The sequence below is a fragment of the Crocodylus siamensis genome, chromosome 5, assembly GCF_052110815.1.
Source record: "Crocodylus siamensis isolate JL-2025a chromosome 5, ASM5211081v1, whole genome shotgun sequence".
Taxonomy (NCBI): Eukaryota; Metazoa; Chordata; order Crocodylia; family Crocodylidae; genus Crocodylus; species Crocodylus siamensis.
Window position 1 is genome coordinate 3064682 of NC_143399.1, and position 18434 is coordinate 3083115.

Consider the following 18434-nt stretch of genomic DNA (forward strand, 5'->3'; position numbering starts at 1 on the left):
CAGGACCAGCTCCAACTACATCGTCCCAGACAATACACTAACCAGTACACTAACTCTATTGGAAACCAAAGTACATTGCATTTTGTAGTCTCTTTGCAATGGGCTCTTATGGTAATTGGACAAACCCCTGTACAAGAAAGAGTATTTGCATTAATTTGCTTAATAATAAAATATTGTATTAATTTTCTTTTCCTCTTTGTTTTTTTTGAAGTTGGTGGAAATTCTTCCCAGAGCAGTTCTCCTAGCTCCAGTGTCCCCAACTCTCCAGCCAGCTCCGGGCACATCCGGCCTAGTTCTCTGCATGGGCTAGCACCGAAGCTTCAGCGACAGTACAGATCACCAAGGCGTAAATCAGCAGGAAATATCCCCCTCTCGCCACTGGCTCACACTCCATCACCGACCCCACAGTCCACATCGCCCCAGCGCTCTCCTTCTCCTTTGCCTGGGCATTCAGTTGGCAGCTCCAGTATTATTCAGTCCTTTCCTGTAAAGCTACACTCCTCCCCACCATTGGTGAGGCAGATTTCCAGACCCAAAAGTGCTGAGCCCCCCCGATCTCCTCTCCTGAAGAGAGTCCAGTCTGCTGAGAAGCTGGCTGCTTCCCTGTCCTCCTCTGAAAAGAAGCTGGCTTCCTCTCGCAAGCACAGCTTGGATATCTCCCACTCTGAATTTAAGAAGGAGATGCTGCAGCGAGATCCTAGCCTCCAGAGTTTACAGGAATCGATGAATGAAACAACAGGAGGGAAAGTGGGGCTCGCAGAGAAAGGCATGTTGCAGAAGCCAACTTCCAGGAAGCTGGGTGCTATTCGACAAGACAGGGTGGAGAGAAGAGAGTCTCTTCAAAAGCAGGAGGCCATTAGGGAAGTCGATTCTTCCGAGGATGAAACTGATGATGGTTCGGAGGATAGCCAAGATGGGAGAAGATTGGATAGGCCTCCCGGCAGTGAAAATCAGGGCTCTGATTCTTTTAATGATGATAAGTTTCCTTCTAAATTGGAAAGCAAAGATAGTATTGAAGATGATGCTTTTCTGCCCGAGGATCCAAAAGGTGCAGAGGACTCGCAGAACGTAACCGGTCGGCAGCCCCCGGCTGCCTCGGAGATGCTGCAGAGCAGTCACCAGTCACCACCTGAGAGTCTCTCAGGAACTTCTCCAGGAAAGCCTAGCAGCACTGAGAAGCCACTGCCATTGCCAGGAGCAACAGCAAAAGAGTATGAGTTGGCAGACAGCAAAGCTCTTGAGCCTGGCAGCCAAGGAGACGCCTCTTATGAGGGAATCAAAGACTCTGGGAAAACTGTGAGTGTTCAGAAAGGTCCAGATTGCGCAGAATATACCACGTGCCCATCTGCAAAACTCCTTCAGTTGGAACAAGGCACCTCTTCAGGTGCCTTCTGCGGTAGTGACGGCCTGAAGGAGTCTCTTCTGACAGGAGCAACTCCAAAAAAGCAGGATTCGAAACCTTCATTAGCACTTTCTCCTTGTTGCACAACGGGTATAACCTGTCCTCTCTCACTCAGCCAAATGAACTGCAAAGAGAAAAGTCCTAAGCAGGAACTTCACCCTGTAGAACAAAGCAACAGGCTTCAGCCCCTGGAAAATATCAGTGAACCCACCCGCAAAAGTCCCAGCGCTGAAAAGCAGCAAAGCTCATCCCACGTAGAGAGCGCTCTGAAAAGCAAGAACCCACTGGCAACGAGTACAATGAGTCCAAGTAGTTCAGCAAGTGCTGCACCTTCGAGTCCCCACATCCCAAGTACCGGCGAAAGAGCTCTGCTAGTGTCTCAGTTGATTCCTGTAGCTCAAAGTGTGTTGGGTCCAGTAAAGCTCAGCCTTTCTGGTACAAGGGAGCTGGAGAAGAGAAAGGAGATTTCCCACGTGGACCTGTCTTGTAAGGGGGAGAAGGAGCCAAAACAGAGGCGGCAGGAAACCCTCCAGGGGAGCCCGTGTCAAGAGAAAGCCCAACCTGCCACGGAGAGCCTTCCTCGAACGTGCAGGCACTGCACGCAGCCCACCAAGCCGGCAAGGTCTTGGGAGCCAGAGTGTCTGGCACCCGCGAGGAAGGAGCCCAGCTTGGGCAGCCGTAAGATACCGGAGGCCTCGGGGGACACCTGGAGGATGTCTCCATTGAAGGAAATGCCACATGCTCCCGGAAAACAGGTTCTTCGGGCCTCCCCTTTACCAGATGGCAGCGCAAAGCCTTGCCAAGAGGAGACTCTGCTGCAGGGGAGTCGCAAAGAGGCTGGAGGTCAATTAAAGCCACAAGACTTCCCCTTGTCTCGCGACGGCGCTGTCCGGAAAACATAGCAGCGTTCCCTGGCTCCGTGGACTTGAGCGTTCTCCGCTGGGAAAGCGAGACTGTGTGTCTGAAATTGTATGATACACTAATATAAAATAGAACTGGTGTACATCTATTTTTTGGGGAGGGGTTTTTTCATACTGCTTTTTTGCCCTTCTCTTCATCCTGGCTATTCTATTTTTGTACACAGTGTGCTTGCCATTTGAGGTCTCTTTGGAACAGGGTCTCTCTGAAGCGGGGGCTCGGAGGGAGGTTGCAGATTTCTTTCATTGCTTGTCCTGAGCTGAAGGCACACTGTGTACTGATTTCCCTCTAGTTTCGGAATTTATTTCCAATCCCAAAGAATTTTGTGTGCGGAAAAAAAGAAAAAAGGCAGCTCACTTAAACACCTGTTTTTCAGCCTTGTCTTTCGAATGTCATCGTTTCTCCAATTTCTTATTTCGGGGCAACTGAAAAAACAGTGACCTTGTTTCATCAGTTATCCTGGCAGTGAAAGCCCTCTTAAGTGCAACCCAGCCCCACCTCTCTTTCTTTGTTCCTCTACATATCCAACTGTCTCAAACATATCCTAGTTGCTTCGCCGTTATCAGGCTGGGGTGGGGAAACATTCCTATATTTTTTTAACCTTTTTTTTTTAAAACCCGTTTCTCTAGTCACCACTGAAACAAGCCTCCAATCCGTAGCACGCTCTGTTGTGTTGGTTTGCTTTCTTTCTGCGTTACAGAACGCATGGTGATTCTTTCTTTTAGCTTTTAAAATTTTAAATGCCTTTTTTCCCTCCGTTTGCCTCCCTTCTTTCTCGTCAGAACAAACCGTGCCCGCAGGAAAGGGTGCAGAAGGGTAGGAAAGGGTGTGATACAGTCATTTTAAAGGAATCTCTTAAATTGTAGCACTCTTGGGTAAGACCTGGGTAATGTTAAATTCATGTCAAGCGAGTATAGGAAGCGAATCCCTCTTACGGTAGATGTAAATAAGTCGTTGAGGGATTTTAGGTATTCCTGGCCATTCTGACGGGACCTGACAAACCCCACCGAGCTTTCTGTCCTCTGCTGCCTTGGAAAGTGCTGGGAAGAGTCCTGAGTTCTTAAATTATAAGGGCGAGCTGCAGACCTCAAAACGACACTCGTGGTATTTCAGCATCTCGGCTTTTATAGCCAGACCATTTCTACTGCTTAATTTACTTGATTCCAATAGGAATTGTGATTATCTCCTGGGTTCCAGCATTTCCTGGCTTTAAGTGTAACCAACTCTGGCTAATGATCTCTTTGAGAGACTCAGATCAGCAGCAGTAGTAGGCTGATAAATAGGTAGTATAATTAGGGCTATGGCACAGTAAGCCATTTCCTTATTTCAGCCAGTTAAAACTTACTGTCAAAGAGTGCTACTGTCATATATCTCAAAATGCTCTTGGCTTTTACCCCAACCTTGTCTTAGTGTATCTGCATGTAGATCATCTGTATCTCCTAGTCGACCAGCTCACGGATCTACTTGGATAGGAAAACTTTTGAATGACGGCTGTCCTTGTAACAGTACTCTAGGCTAAATTCATTATACCACGGTTTCCATTATAAAAATCTCTTCTGCACTTTTGAGTTTCAACTTGTTTTCCCCAAATGTAAGTGTATGTTTTATATAGGAATCATTCTTCCCATCTCTCTTTCTCAACCTGGTTTTAATTTATGATCCATAGCTTTCAAGAACCCATTGGATTTCTTGACCTATATTTTTCCCTGTAAACCCCGCCTCCCCCTCCCCCCTCTTTTTTTTGGATGTTTGGATTTCACTTCTGGACCAACTGTTTTGTTTGTCTGTTTTAGGATGGTTTTTTATTTTTACATTCAAGTTACTGTTTACTTCGTATATCTGTGTGAATGCATGTGTTCACTGTGGTGCTACAAATGCACTAATAGAAGCCTCCACGCTCCAAAAACGAGTCAACTGTTCCAGCAGCGACCTGCTATTACCACTCTCTCTTTGATCCTTCCACTGGGATCCATAAGGTAGTTGAATGCAGATGGATTTGTAACTATAAATCATTACTTTCCTGCCACCCAGTTGAGGGTCCTGTTCCTCTGCCCCCATCAGAGCACTCTTCTCCTGATGGCGGTCTCATCCTGAGCTGGGTGCGGAGCCGTAGTGAGCGCGGAGGGCTGCCTGCGAGGACCTGGGAACACCATCGGTTTGCTCCTGAACGGGTTGATCCATTAAACGTTTCCGAAACACGGTACGACTGACAGTACGAAACCAAACCAAGTGCCTGGTGCAGAGCACTTCTCCCTAAGAAATGCAAGCTAGTTCTGGAGAGCCTGCTCCATGTCCTGGGGTCTAAGGTACAAACCCGTGCTGGGGCATAGCCCCTGCAACGTCTGACTTGGGTCTCCGCGTGATAGGCAAAGCAGCGCACCCATCGACATCAGGCACAGGTAATTCACCCTGCAAGTGTAACCCCAGTGGTCTGTATCGCTGCATAAAACAAGCCGTGATCGTGAGGGGTTCGGCTGCAGCCTAGCCTCTTCTTTCAAGCAAAGGTGATTCAGGTTGCAGTGAAAAGAAAACTGCCTGCCTGCTTTTTAATGCATGTGCACTCATTAATTGGGGAGGCAGCTAATGATCCATGGAAGTAATGAAGTACAGTTTATTTTGAGTGCCCAAACAGCGCTGCATCCAGGGGATCTGCCAGGGTGAGCCTCACGAGGGAGGAAGGCGCGACTAGGCCAGAGGGCTGGGGCCATGGTCACGTCTCGGGGGCGGCGAGGGGAGCTCCCAGGAGGGACCCAGGCACCCAGTGACCGCTCGCAGAGCACCAGGTCCGTTAGCCACATACTCCCTGCTCTTTGAACTTAACCCGTGGTGCAGCACTTGTCATCACATGGCTGCCTAAACGGAAGGGTGTGAAGAGGCCCTGACGTGCTTCCACTTCTGCATGATGGCGCCAGAGGTATTTTTGCAACTAATTCAGCTAAAGACCACACAGGACAAATATTTAGCCACTCAGTTTCCGTACCAATGTGAAACAATAAGTGCAATGTTAGACATCCGCCTTCGCAAGCCCAAACAGGCCGGCGTTACCAGGAACATGTCCGTTAATAGGGAAGCCCCAACATCTGTATTCCTGGGCAACATCATCACTTTTCCCAAGATGCCAGGTGCACAGCCCCCACTCTGTACATTCATTTAAATTTGGCACATTATAGCTGAGCTTCTGAGCAAAAGTTTCCATGGAAAATTGCAACAATGCCCCAGATCTGTGCCAAGATTCACTGCTTGCTTTGCTGAAAGGTAAAAGCAAAAAATCTACATAGTCTTCTCCGCTAATCTCACAGCCATGGGAGAGGTGAGGCGTTAGAAACGATTGTGTTTGCACGTGCGCATTAGGAGTTGGAAGCCATTCGTGTACAGAACAACCCGAGTGCGACCATCACGGTGAACCCAGGACTGGATCAGTGCGAGGCAGCGAGTGTGCCTGTGCGTGTGAGATGCACGTAGCCCTCTAAGCACATCACTTTCTTTTTATTTTGGGTGATTTGGGTGTGAGTTTTTTCTTTGGCTTGTTTTGGGTTGGGAGTTTGACCTTTGCAGTCCTCCTTCATTTGTGTACGCAGGCAATGCATTCCTGCACCGTGCTTCACTTCAGTGTTACTTTCCCCCTTCTCGACTGGCATCTGAATGGTATTTATTGTAAATAGCAGACTCTTAGCCGTGTCATTGCCACTCCTGGGGTCGGAAGCCGGAGGCCTTCGGCATCTGGCACACTACAGACGGCGCGTTGGGGGACGGGGGAGTGGAGCGATCTGTGGTCTTCATAACCATGCTGCATTCGAGTGTGATTTGGATTTTTTTTTTCTTCCTGCAAGAGGAGGATAACGTCTTTCTCTGGTTTTCTCTTACTGGACGTGAAGGATAATGCTGTACTTCTAGTAGAAGATTTCGACAGACGTGTGTGTTTTACGTTGTGTTCAGTTCTCATACCCAGGCAGCTGGGAGAGCGGCTTTGAAGCTGGGCTCTGTCAAGCTGCGTCACTCAGCACTTGGCTAGAGAAGAGAGAAGTGTGGGATTTAAGTGTTTTTAGAAACTTGAACAATTGCCACATAATAGCGGTGCAATAATTTTTATTCCTGTTGTGCCTGCATGTTGATGTTAAAACCCTCCCAAATAAATTTTTTTTTTTACATAAGTACGGGCTTGTTGTTCGCTTCCTGGCTGCCCTCGCTTTAAATTGTTTCCCCTGGAAAAGATGCAGCATGGCGCTGTGGTTTCACGCTGCCAGCTTAAAACTTATTTGGCGGCACACTGTGCTTTGAGGATGCCGCGCTCGGCCGACCCTGCCGGCTCCCAGGGCGCAGGAGATGGCTGCAGGATAGCAGCATGGCACCGGCACCCGGTAGATCCAGAGATCTGGGCACGGTCATCTCGGGCCCCTCTGTCCTGTGGGTCAGTTGGTTTCTGCCTCTGTGCACTTAGCCCAGCGCTCGGCCTCCACCGCCACGGGCCGGCTCGATTCCCGTCCTGAGCTCTGTAGATTCCCACTTCGGTTTTAGACCATTCCCATTGCTGAGCCCACAGAGAAACACAAGGGAGGGGGACGGGGGACAAGAAGCTGGACAGGAGCCAGCAGTGCGCCTGTGGTGCCGGCATCCTGGGCTGCATCGGCAGGAGCGCTGCCAGCAGATCGAGGGCAGTGATTCTTCCCTCTGTTCAGCACTGGGGAGGCCACATCTGGAGTCCTGTGTCCAGCTGTGGCCCCCACGGCAGAAGGGATGTGGACACGTTGGAGAGAGTCCAGTGGAGGGCAATGAAAATATTTGTGGGGCTGGGGGACAGGACCGGCGAGGAGAGGCTGAGGGAACTGGGCTGATTGAGTCTGGAGAAGAGAAGACCGAGGGGGATTGAAGAGCAGCCTCCACCTCCCTGCCGGGGGGCTGCAGAGAGGACGGAGCTGGGCTGCTCTCAGTGGGGGCAGATGACAGGACAAGGAGCAGTGGGCTCAAGCTGCAGCAAGGGAAGTTGAGGTTGGATATTAGGAAAAACTCTCATGAGGAGGGTGGTGAAACACTGGAAAAGGCAACCCAGAGAGGTTGGGGACGCTCCATCCTTGGAGGTTTTGAAGACCCGGGTAGACCAAGCCATGGCTGGGATGGTGTAGTTGGGGCTGGTCCTGCTTGGAGCAGGGGTTGGACTAGATGTGACTCCTGAGCTCCCTTCAGCCCCCGTTGTCTGCGAGCCTGAGAAGTACTTAGTTGAGCTACAGAAGGAAACATGAAGTGGGAAAAGAAGGGGAAAGGCAGCCCACCTGAGAAGCTGTTATTTAACAGAGGGATAAAAACCAAGTCAAGCCCCTTCTGCTTTTGGTGGAGGTGCTTGTTTTCGAACTCTGAGTCTCCAAGCTCGAGGGGAGCTGGCACCTGCCTTCGTATGCGCAGTCCTGCTGGCTCTCAGTGGGTTGATGTCCGCCAGGACCAGGCAGTGACTGGAGCTTGGCTTGATCCTCCGTACGCTGCAGCGTGCTGGACACACCTGTATCGCAGAACAAAACATGCGTGTATGCTACCATAGTTTCATAGTAGCTAGAGTCGGAAGGGACCTAGGTAGATCATCTAGTCTGACCCCCTGCCTTGGCAGGAAAGAGCACCGGGGTCAGATGACCCCGGCAAGATGCTCATCTAACTTCCTTTTAAAAATCCCCAGGCTAGGAGCCTGCACCGCTTCCCCTGGAAGCCGGTTCCAGGCCCTAGCCGCCCTGACTGTGAAGTAGCGCCTCCTAATATCTAATCTAAACTTACCCTCCGCCAGTTTGTGACCGTTATTCCTGGTCACTCCTGGCAGCGCACGGGGGAACAGGGACTCCCCCAATACCTGCTGATCCCCCCGACCAGTTTGTAGCAGGCCACAAGGTCCCCCCTTAACCTTCTCTTGTGGAGGCTAAACAGGTTCAGGTCCCGTAGCCTCTCCTCATAAGGCCTGCCCTGCTGACCCCTGATCATACGAGTGGCCCTCCTCTGGACTCTTTCCATATCGTCCACGTCCCTCTTGAAGTGTGGCGCCCAGAACTGGACGCAGTACTCCAGCGGCAGCCTGACCAGTGCCGCATAGAGGGGGAGGATCACCTCCCTGGACCTGCTCGAGATGCATCTGTGGATGCATGACAGGGTACGGTTGGCCTTCTTGACTGCCTCCCCACACTGCCGGCCCATGTTCATCGTGGAGTCAATGACGACTCCAAGATCCTTTTCCGTCTACCAAATGTATGCCAAGCACAGGATCCAAGGAGCAGTGCTGGCACCTCGGATGTAGGGTGCTGGAAGGTAGACGCAGCACCAGTTGACACCCGTAACCAGCCAAATTTAATATGGCATCTATCTTACACTTGAGCACCGCTGCATGCAGCTCGACAGCAGGGCGCCCTGGACCTCTTTGGGGATAACCAGTGCTGAATCCTTTGACCTGGAGCTGCTCTACGCTCCTTCAGCGTGCAGAGTCCTTGGGCGATCTCCCCAGCTGCTCGGGAGGTCTGGCAGGGGCGTGGGGCAGGGCCGCATAACCAAATCCTTGCAGCTGAGTTGACCCTGCCTGTTGCAGTGCCATTGCCAAGGTCACGAAGAATCCTGCATCCTCCCGGTCTTGAACGGCAGCCGCCCAACGTTGCAGGGGTGAAATCTGGCTGCATGAAAGCCGACGGGAGTTTTGCCGCGTCTCTGGTTCTCTCTTCCTGGACATGAAGGATAAGTTTAATAGATCAGGCAGGTGAGGAGAGCACCACAAACCTCAGATAAAGTGGTGAAATCAAAGGGAGTTTTGATACTCACTCCCCCTTCATCTGAGATCTCTGGTGCGATGCCACAGACCGGCTCGGTGTCCTCAGTGGTGGCCAGAAGCAAGGTCTGTCTGGTCCTCTCTTTTATCTGTGCCCTGAGCAAGGGTGTTTTGTGCCTGAAAGGTTTTCTACCAGCTTTCCCAACTGTATAGCTTGCCCCGTTGCACGTTCCAGGGACCGTTGCGGCTATGGGGACACGCCACCCCTACTACAACGTGTCTGCATGCACCGGCGCCGTACTGCGATCCTTGTGACGGGGAGGTGGTCCGTGTCCCTAGAGACCTGGAAGGAGAAAGCTTAAAGCCCAGGCATTAGCAGGGTCCCCCACACTGGCCAGCCCGTACAGAGCACTTGCTCCAAGCACCCTCTCGACCTGTCCATCCTTCGTATCAGGACACAAGCCTCCCTCGTGCTTTCTGCTCCTGTGAGCTCTGCAGGGGTTCAAGCTGGTTACTTCAGAGCAGCCGGGATCTTGCTTCCCTGCCTGGCGGTGACCGGTGCTCTGAACATCGGCACCCCCAAAACCCAATAGCGCGCCGTTTGTGTCTCCTTGATGGCTGCACTCCTGTCAACCGCAGAGTAAAGGCAAGTCGAGACCAAAGGACTGGCAGTGCAGCCGGCCCTAGCAAAGGAGATGCCTTTGCAAGGGGAGTTTTGACGTCATTTTGTTTAATCATTTTTCTTTTTCTTGCAACAGGTTGCAAACGCGGCATCCTTTGTCTCCAGCGTATTCTCCAGAGAGAGACAGAGAGAGATCCACGCGGCGACAGGGCTGTCAGCCAGGGGCACAGCTGTCTGCTCTACGTGACGCCCAGGCTCGGCACCAGGGACGTGCCTCTTGTTTCCACGCTTGGCACCTAACGTGGAGCAAATGCACCGTCCCTTTCCTGTGGCGATCAGCCAGGCACCCTGCCGGCGGTTGAAGGACGCACTGTGCTGGGTCCCACGTGGGGTGCAGGTGCAGCACGTCGTTCCTGGCTGGAAGCCGAGGGGTGGTTTCTCAGGGCGTCTGCGGCGACAGCTGGAAAAGTAAAGTCTGATAAACGACAGGTGCAAATGCGGTGCGCCCGAAGGGAAGCGTCTTCAGCCCTGGGGGTGGATGCTGCAGTCCCAAAGTCAAGCTGCCTTGGTGCGCCGCACTTTCACTCTCCTGGAGGATTACGCTTGTGCCAGCGAAAGCCTTTTTACTGTTGAACGCGAGCACCCCTGGGGCTCGGTGCCCGCCGGGTCCAAGATCAGCAGGGGTGGGCCGTTGTATACCGAGGGTCCTGCCACGTGGATAGAAACCAGCTATAAAGTTCAAGCACCAACTTTATAGCTGTTTTGGCTTTTTTTTAATAACTGGATGGGCATTTTTATGGCATGATGAATGCTTTGCGCATGTGGCCCGTCTAAACTTACTGTGCAGTTAACCAGTGAATTGAGTAATGATTACTTGCACGTGTAGCGGTCTTATTTTTGCATGTGTGGCCGCTCTAAAGTCCTGGTGCAATTCACCAGTTAATTGTGCAATATGTGTAACGTGTAGCAGAGGCCCGAGCTGATTTCATTTCGTGAACCAGGTGCAAGAACCTAAATGGATGCCTCGCTGTGCTGAGCTGGGGACGTGCTGGGCCCCAGCGGTGGAGCCTGACTTGGTTGAAATCGGTGTAAAGGCTCCCCTGTGATTTCAGTGAGATCAGGGTCTTGCCCGCAGCGTGCTGATTTACGGGGACAGGCGAGGCCTTTTTAGAGGCATGCAGGAGAGGTAGGTGCCACCTTCCCTTGATCTGGAAGACAGTTGAGCCCCTTGCTGCTTCTGTGACTTCAGAGTCCTACTCAGAGCGAAACCCGCCACCATCCTCAGTGCAACGCCTTGCTCAAGCCAAGAGCAAGCCCGCGTTCCTCAGGCCCGCTACCTGCGGCAGCAGGGACGGATGTGCTCTGCATGGGAGGATCGTGGAGCGGAAGCTCATAAGCTTTGCCAGCTGAAAGATCTGAATTCTTCCCCCACTGCCATGTCTTTCCTTTCCTTTGCAGCTGCTAAAAACGTTCCTTACATGGAAGTTAAGCATTAATAAGGGATTAACAGCAGCCTTCAACTCCTTGAAGCGGGGGGCGTTCAAAGAAGGATGGAGCTGGGCTGGTCTCACTGGGGGCAGACAACAGGACAAGGAGCAATGGGCTCAGGCTGCAGCAAGGGAAGTTGAGGTTGGATATTAGGAAAAACTCTCTCACTAGGAGGGTGGTGCAGCACTGGAATAACCCAGAGAGGTGGTGGCATCTCCATCCTGGGAGGTGTTGAAGACCCAGGTAGACAAAGCCTGGCTGGGATGACGTAGGTGGGGCTGGTCCTGCTTGGAGCAGGGGGCTGGACTAGACATGACTCCTGAGCTCCCTTCAAACCTCATTTTCTACATGAAACCTCAAGGGCACGCGAGTCAGGCAGTTCTGGAAGCGAAGGCTGCAGCAAGAACATTTTGGTGGGTTCCTCATATGCCCGCAGCACTTCATATTTGTATTTACCTTGTTGCCCTTGAGCTGGAGGGTGTTTTACCACGAATCAAATGGGGAGCTGCAGTTCCAGGAGGAACCATCATTTCTGAACCTTTTCTGACATGTGGCTGCTTTGTAACTCAGTCTCTGTGTTTATGGGCTCCTTCGTAGATCTCTTACTTGCAAGGAGGCTGCGTGGAGGCACGGCCGAGGTTGCAAAACTCGAGCGAGTTTGAGGCTTGAGTTTGCGAAACCAGGGCTGAGGCTCAAGCAGTAGCATGAATGTAGCCAGGGCAAGTTTCTATCGTGGCGGTCTTGTGCACAAGCGCTCTGATACGCTTGTGGTTTGGTATCTGCAAAACTTGCCTTCTAGCGAGAGGTGAAGTATGTCTGGCCTCTACAGCTCATTGCCAAGAAGGTCAAAGCAAGGTGGCCAGGGACCCCGGGGAGGTAGTTTGCTGATTGCTGGCAGCTTCGTTGGTGAAAAGCAGAACCGGACGGAGCGGTTGGAAGCTCGAGCCAGACCCTGCCAGAGAGAAGGAAAGCCCCCGGTTGTAGCAGCCACACTAGGCGGCCGTCAGGCCTCGTAGGCAGGAAACTGCTGCTGGAAATCGTCACAGCAAGAGCGGACATCTGCCCACAAGAGATGCTGGGGTCTCGGCCTTGAAGCAGGTCTGGCATAGAGCACGCATGGCTGGTTCGTGGAAAGAGGTGAGATACGAAGCGTCTCTGCTCTCTTCTCCAAGCATCAGCAGGGCCGGGCCAAACGCGTCCCCCTGGGGCAGTGCCGCCTCTCAGCAGTTCAGGCCGTGGCTCCGACGCCGATGGTGCTGCCCAGCTGATGTCCCTGCAGAGGGAAACATCGAGAGGAGACACCAACGCCGGCCGGGCGTCTCTCCAGAGCCTGGCAGCAAGCCGGTAGTGAGCGCTGGGGAAGGCTTGCCAGTGCCGAAGGATTAATTGGCGGTCACGTGGTGCTTTGTGCAAAGTGCGACGGGGCTGGTGCCCCCAGCCCCGTCGCTCACCTGCAGGCAGCTTGAGGGAGGCCTGCTTTCCCGAGGTTGGCTGCACTGCGGGTTTCGAGCGGTCCCTACAGGGAAGTCCTCAAGGTGAGTGTGTCAGGCTGTGCTGGCAGGGCCTTTCTCAAGGGGTGGAGCTTCTGGCTCGCGCGTGGGCGCTGGGGTGCAGCGAGCAAGCCCTGGGTGTCCTGTGCATTAGTAGAAGCAAAGCCAAGCCCCCACGGACGATGCAGCTGCTCGTCCTGGCTGATTGCAGCAGCAAGGGGAGGGAGGGAAGGAGGAAGCTGCCGGTGACATGAACCAGCTGCCAGCAGCAGAACCAGAGTGAGAGGTTCCCCAAGCCCAGCCCCGCAGCAGTCTGGGATGCACGCAAACAGCCCTGCCTCTGCAGCAAGAGGGGGGTGACCCTCTGGGCATGTGCAGACATTCGCTGTCCCAGGAGAAACTCTCCTGGGATTGATTTACCCCTTGTGGTTCCCAGGTGATTCCCCCCCCCTCCGAGCAGCCATTTTTATCCTGAGAGAAAAGTCCTGAACATGTGCGCACTCACGGCTTCTCCTGGGATAAGACACGGTTCTCTGCTGACAAGCCGACAGGATCGGCAGGGAGATTTGTCCCGGCTGGTTCCTGGCTCGTTTGCTACAGTGAGCAGACGCCGTTCCTCCCTGCAAATGAGCACCCCCCAGCTCTCTGATGTTGTGCTGCTGCCTTGGCTATGGGAGGTGAGTCCTTCCCTGGCCTGCCCGATGCTGTGGGAGATCGGTGGTCGCATCCCTGGTGCAATCTGGGAACATCCCGCCCAGGGCAGCAAAGCTGTTGCTTGTCTCTGCTGTAGGATCCCATTGCTGCGAGGGGGTGGTTCCTGGTGTTACCGTCATGCCAAGGAGCCCTGGTCACAGGCCAGGTCTCTGCTCCATCAGGCACTGTAGGACCCTGAAGGAAAAAATCTGCACCAAAGGGAGTTTTATCATCTGCGACGAAGCAGCAAGTGGACGCATGTGGGTAGGGGAGGAGAAGGATCGTAGGAGGCTGTTCTGGTGGGCAGGACTGACCGGTCTCAGCAACCCGGTGGCCAGCTGGGTTGGCCTGGACAAGGGCAGTGAGCTGCTCCGTGGCCGGTCTCTTCTCCGGGTCGTTCTTTCCTCGGGTTTGGGGAGCACCGGCCTCCTCTGCACGCGGCCCAAATGCCGGGGCTGTTCACCAGCCTGCTAGGGAAGAGTACTTGGGCAGCGGATGGTCCACGACTAAGAAGGGGCATTCTCTGTGCCTTGCTTTCCATGCTTCTCCCTTCCCTGAGCTCTTCCGCAGGCCGTGGGCAGTCATACAATCACAGAAATGGGGTCGAAGGGACCTTGTAGATCTTCAAGTCTAACCCCCCGCCTGGGCAGGAGAAAAACCGGGCTCAAATGAGTCCAGCCAGGTAGGCATCAAGCCTCTTCTTAAAGCCCCCCAGGGCAGGAGCCAGCACCACTTCCCTTGGAAGTTGGTTCCAGCTCCTAGCCGCCCTGACCGGGGAGTAGTTCTTGCGGATGTTTAATCTAAACCTCCTCGCCAACAACCTGTGGCCGTTATTCCTTGTTATGCGGGTGGGGGGCACTCGGGGAAACAAGGTCTCTCCCAAACCCTTCTGGTCCCCCCTAGTAAGTTTATAGATGGTCACCAGGTCCCCCCTCAGCCTTCGCTTGTGAAGGCTGAACAGGTTCAGGTCCCACAGTCTCTCATTGTAGGGCCTGCCCTGCTGCCCTGACCATGCGAGTGGCCTCCTCTGGACCCTCTCCATGCTGTCCACATCCCTCCTGAAGTGCGGCGCCCAGATCTGGACGTGGTACTCCCGCTGCGGCCTGACCAGTGCCGCACAGAGGGGGAGGATCACCTCCCTGGACCTGCTCGAGATGCGTCTGTGGATGCATGACAAGGTGCGGTTGGCCTTCCTGACTGCGTCCCCAAACTGCCGGCCCATGTTCATCTTGGAGTCATTGATGACCCCCAGAGCCTTTTCTGCCTCCGTGCTGACAAGAGGGGAGGTCCCCAGCCTGTAGGTATGGTGCCGGTTGTTCCTCCCGAGGTGCAGCACCTTGCACTTGTCAGTGTTGAATCCCATCCTATTCTCGTCCGCCCACCCCTGTAACCTGTCTAGGTCTGATTGTAGCCTGTTGCTTCCTTCCAGGGTGCCCACGTCCCCCCACATCTTAGTGTCATCAGCAAATGTGAACAGGTGCTTTTTACCCCCTCGTCCAAATCACTGATGAAGATGTTGAACAGCGCGGGCCCGAGGACCGAGCCCTGGGGGACCCCACTGCCCACGTCCCTCCGGGTCAAACACGAGCTGTCACCACCGCTCTCTGGGTGCGGCCCTCCCGCCAGTTGGTGACACATCTGACTGTGTGGGTGTCTACGCCACAGCCCCCAGTTTCTTAATGAGAACGGGGTGAGAGACAGTGTCAAAAGCCTCCCGAAAGTCCAGGAAGACGATGTCCACTGCTCCCCCTGCATCTAAGGATTTGGTGATCTGATCGTAAAAGGCCACCAGGTTGGTCTGACAGGACCTGCCACTGATGAACCCATGCTGGTTGCCCCTAAGCATGCAGTTCCCTGCTGGCCCCTCCTGCATGTGTGCCAGCATCATTTTCTCGAACAGCTTGCCTGGGATCAAGGTGAGACTAACCGGCCTATAGTTTCCTGGGTCCTCCTTCCTGCCTTTTTTGAAGATGGGGACCACGTTGGCCCTCTTCCAGTCCTCCGGTACCTCACCAGAGCACCACAAGTGCTTGTAAAGCCGTGCCAGGGGTCCTGCAATGACCTCGGCCAGTTCCTTTACAACTCTAGGGTGGAGATCATCCGGGCCGGCTGACTTGAATACGTCCGGCCCCTCCAGAAGCTCCCTAACAAAATCCTTGCTAACCCGTGGCCCAGGTGTGCCTGCCCCGGGGCCCGAGGGGGGCCCAGCAGGGAGGTGGCTGTTCTGGCTCCTACTTAGGAAGATGGAGGCAAAGAAATCGTTAAACATGTTAGCTTTGTTGTCTGGTGTGACGACCAAGTTTCCCATGGCGTCCTGCAAGGGCCCCACATTACCCGGGACCTTCTTTTTACCCCCTACGTATTTAAAAAAGGACTTCTTATTGTCCTTAATCTGGGAAGTTAGCCCCAGTCCCATCTCTGCCTTGGCCTTCCTGACTGCCCCCCTACATCCCCGAGCGACTGCAGAATAGTCCTCCCTGGTGATGACCCCTTCTTTCCATTGGGTGTAAGCCTCCTTTTAGCAAGGAGACATTCCCGGATGCTTTTGGTGAGCCACCGAGGCTTGTGTGCTCTCCTGCTCCCTTTGATCCTCGTGGGGATTACCTTCCTTTGGGCTTGGAGGATCGTCTCCTTGAGGAGCGACCACTCTCCTTGGACACCCGGCTCCCCTCGCCCCCAGGACCTCAGCGCTTCCCCAACTATCATCCTTAGCTCGCTGAAGTCTGCCATCCTAAAATCTAGGGCCGCTGCCTTACTGCTGGCCTTTGCCACCCTGTGCAGGATGGTGAATCCCAGCAGGCGATGATCGCTGTCGCCCAGGCGGTTGAGCACCCGCAGCCCCCTCACTAGGTCATCTCCTGTGGCCAGCACCAGGTCCAACAAGGCATCTCCCCGGTGGGGCTGTGCACTCCTGGGTTAGATGGAGGTCCTGCGCTCTGGCCAAGACCCTGCGTGAGCGGTCAGACCTGGCCGACTGCTCCTCCCAGATGTCCGGGAAGTTCAGGTCCCCCACGACTACCCCGTCCTTAGCCTTCACCGCCTCTGTGAGCTGACCCAAGGATTCCTGGTCAAGCTCCTCTCCCTGGTTGGGAGGTCTGTAGCAGGCCCCCACCATTAAGTCTCTCTCCCCTCGACTGCCCTGTACTCTAACCCAAAGCACTTCCGCGTGCCCCTCCCCTGGCTCCTTGCTAATTAACTGTATTCCTCCTTAATATAGAGCGCAGGCCCCTGCCTCTCCTCCCCGTCCTGTCCCTCCCGTACAGCCCATAGCCCTCGAGATTCACCGCCCAGTCGTGCGTTGGGTCCCACCACGTTTCCGTGATCCCCCCTGTGTCCGGGCTGGCGTCAGCCGGCGGGAGGGCGAGCTCCTCCTGCTTCTTGCCCATGCTACGAGCGTTTGAGGCCTCCGGGGGGGGGGTCGCTGCTCAGGACGTCCCCTCTCGGCCCCCAGGCACGTTCCGCGACTCGTGGCCCCGGCCCGGAGCAGACAAGCAGCGAAGGCTTTGGGACCCTTTGCCGGGCGGGTGCGGGTGAGCGCCCGGTGCAGGCGCCCCCTCGGCCTGCTCCTCCGTCCCGGCGCGTGTCGGGCGGCGCCGGCGCTCGCGCTAGAGGGCGGCCTCGGCCCGCGGAGCGGCGACGGCCGCGCCCCCTCCGGCTGCCGCGGGGGCGGCGCGGCGCGGCGCGGCCCGGCCGGGGAAGCGGCGCGGGGCCCGGCACGGAGAGCTCCGGCGGGTGAAACGCAGCGAAACGACAGCCCTTCGGACCCCGGCAGACCACCGGCTTGGGGTGTGGGTCCGCTGGCCGGTGCACCCTGCGGGGGTGTCAGCGACTGATTTTGCTGATGTCTTGGCTTCCCAGGGTAGTCCCTGCCCCAGACAAAGGCTTCTGCAGGGCAGTGGCACTCCTTCAGCTAGAAGCCACCGCCCAGAGCCTGCTGCTTTTTTAAAAATCATTTTTTAACCATGTTTTCCCATGTTTTTTACCACGTCTCAGTTAGGATCAGAGAAGCGCAGGACACGAGGGCGGGACGGGCTCTCAGGCGGTGAGGCTTCGAGCAGGGCCGCGGCTTAGCGCCAGGGCCCGGGGAGCCGAGGCGACGCGCTCCTCGCCGAGACGCGGGCCGGGCTACGGCTGGCGGTCGCTGCGAACGCCGCGCGGCACGGTGGGGCGTCGCGGGAGACTTCCCTGTCTGCGCGCAGGCTGCGCCGCGCCAGCTGCTGCTGAGAGCTGGGAAAATCTCGCGCCAGCCTTGGGTTTGCGCCCTAGCCCATTGTAGAAGCTCAGCAGGCTTGGGCCAGGTCTGCGTGAGGATGCGAGACCCCCACGGACGCCCCACCCGCCACATAGCGTAGCTTCTGCATGTCTGAACTCTGGTTTCTACTAGGTACACTCATCTTCACAGCCTAGTCCTGCCCGCAACCCTTCCCCAGGGCTGCTCTGCTCCACCCAAGAAGTGGCTGCACCTCGGAGGTACCTGGTGCGATCCTGGGTGTGGCGCGTGGTCGGCTCGGGATGGGACAGATAGCAGAACGGCAGGTAGGGCATGGGCAGAAATCAGAGCAGCAAATCAGGCAGGGAGCAGAAGGCGGAGTGGGCAGGGATCGCAGGGCAGCAAGCAGAGCAGCAGACCAGGCAGGAGAAGGGGCTCAGGGTGCGGGGCTAATTTGCGACACGCCTGCCCGAAAGGTTGGCCCTGGCTGGCCTCACGGATACATCCCTGATCTGGGATTCGGGCTGACCTGGGCCCCGCGTCCTGGCTCTGCCACTGACCTGCCGGGTGACCTCAGGCAACGTCCTTCACCCTGGACGTGTTGGCGCGGCCGGCTCAGGAAGCTCTCTGGTTGCACGTGGCAGCGCCAGGCCCGGCCGGGGGGTCAGGACAGATCTCAACCTCCGGCCGCGAGCCAGGGAGAGACGCCGAGGGCCCGAGCCGCTCGGCACCGGGTGCCCGCGCCGGCTGGAGCCAGCTTGGGCCCAACGGGGCAGGTCGGAGCTGTTCTTAATTCCTGCTCCCGCCCCTCGCGCAGGAGAGCTGGCCTGGCGCGGGCGGGTGGTTATGAGCTCCTTCGCATCCCAGCTCCTGCTGCCCCACAG

The 18434-nt window shown here is 55.3% G+C and overlaps 1 protein-coding gene and 1 long non-coding RNA gene across 8 annotated transcripts in view; one reads left to right on the top strand and one right to left on the bottom strand.

The window, feature by feature from the left end:
- The window catches only part of MAST2 (microtubule associated serine/threonine kinase 2), a 320295-nt gene extending 313824 nt beyond the window's left edge, over positions 1–6471 (top strand). For all 7 annotated transcript variants that reach the window (XM_090048871.1, XM_090048873.1, XM_090048872.1 and 4 more), the window contains one exon: positions 212–6471. In XM_090048871.1, coding sequence (XP_089904997.1) covers positions 212–2304 — 2093 coding nt within the window. In that variant the 3' untranslated portion in view covers positions 2305–6471. The remainder of the gene's footprint in view (positions 1–211) is intronic.
- Positions 6191–17067, bottom strand: LOC149863385 (uncharacterized). Its single transcript, XR_016442576.1, has 3 exons — positions 16625–17067; positions 7588–7811; positions 6191–6328 (listed from the first exon to the last, which is right to left on the bottom strand). It is a non-coding gene; the product is annotated as an uncharacterized LOC149863385 (long non-coding RNA).
- Between the last annotated feature and the right edge of the window lie 1367 nt (positions 17068–18434).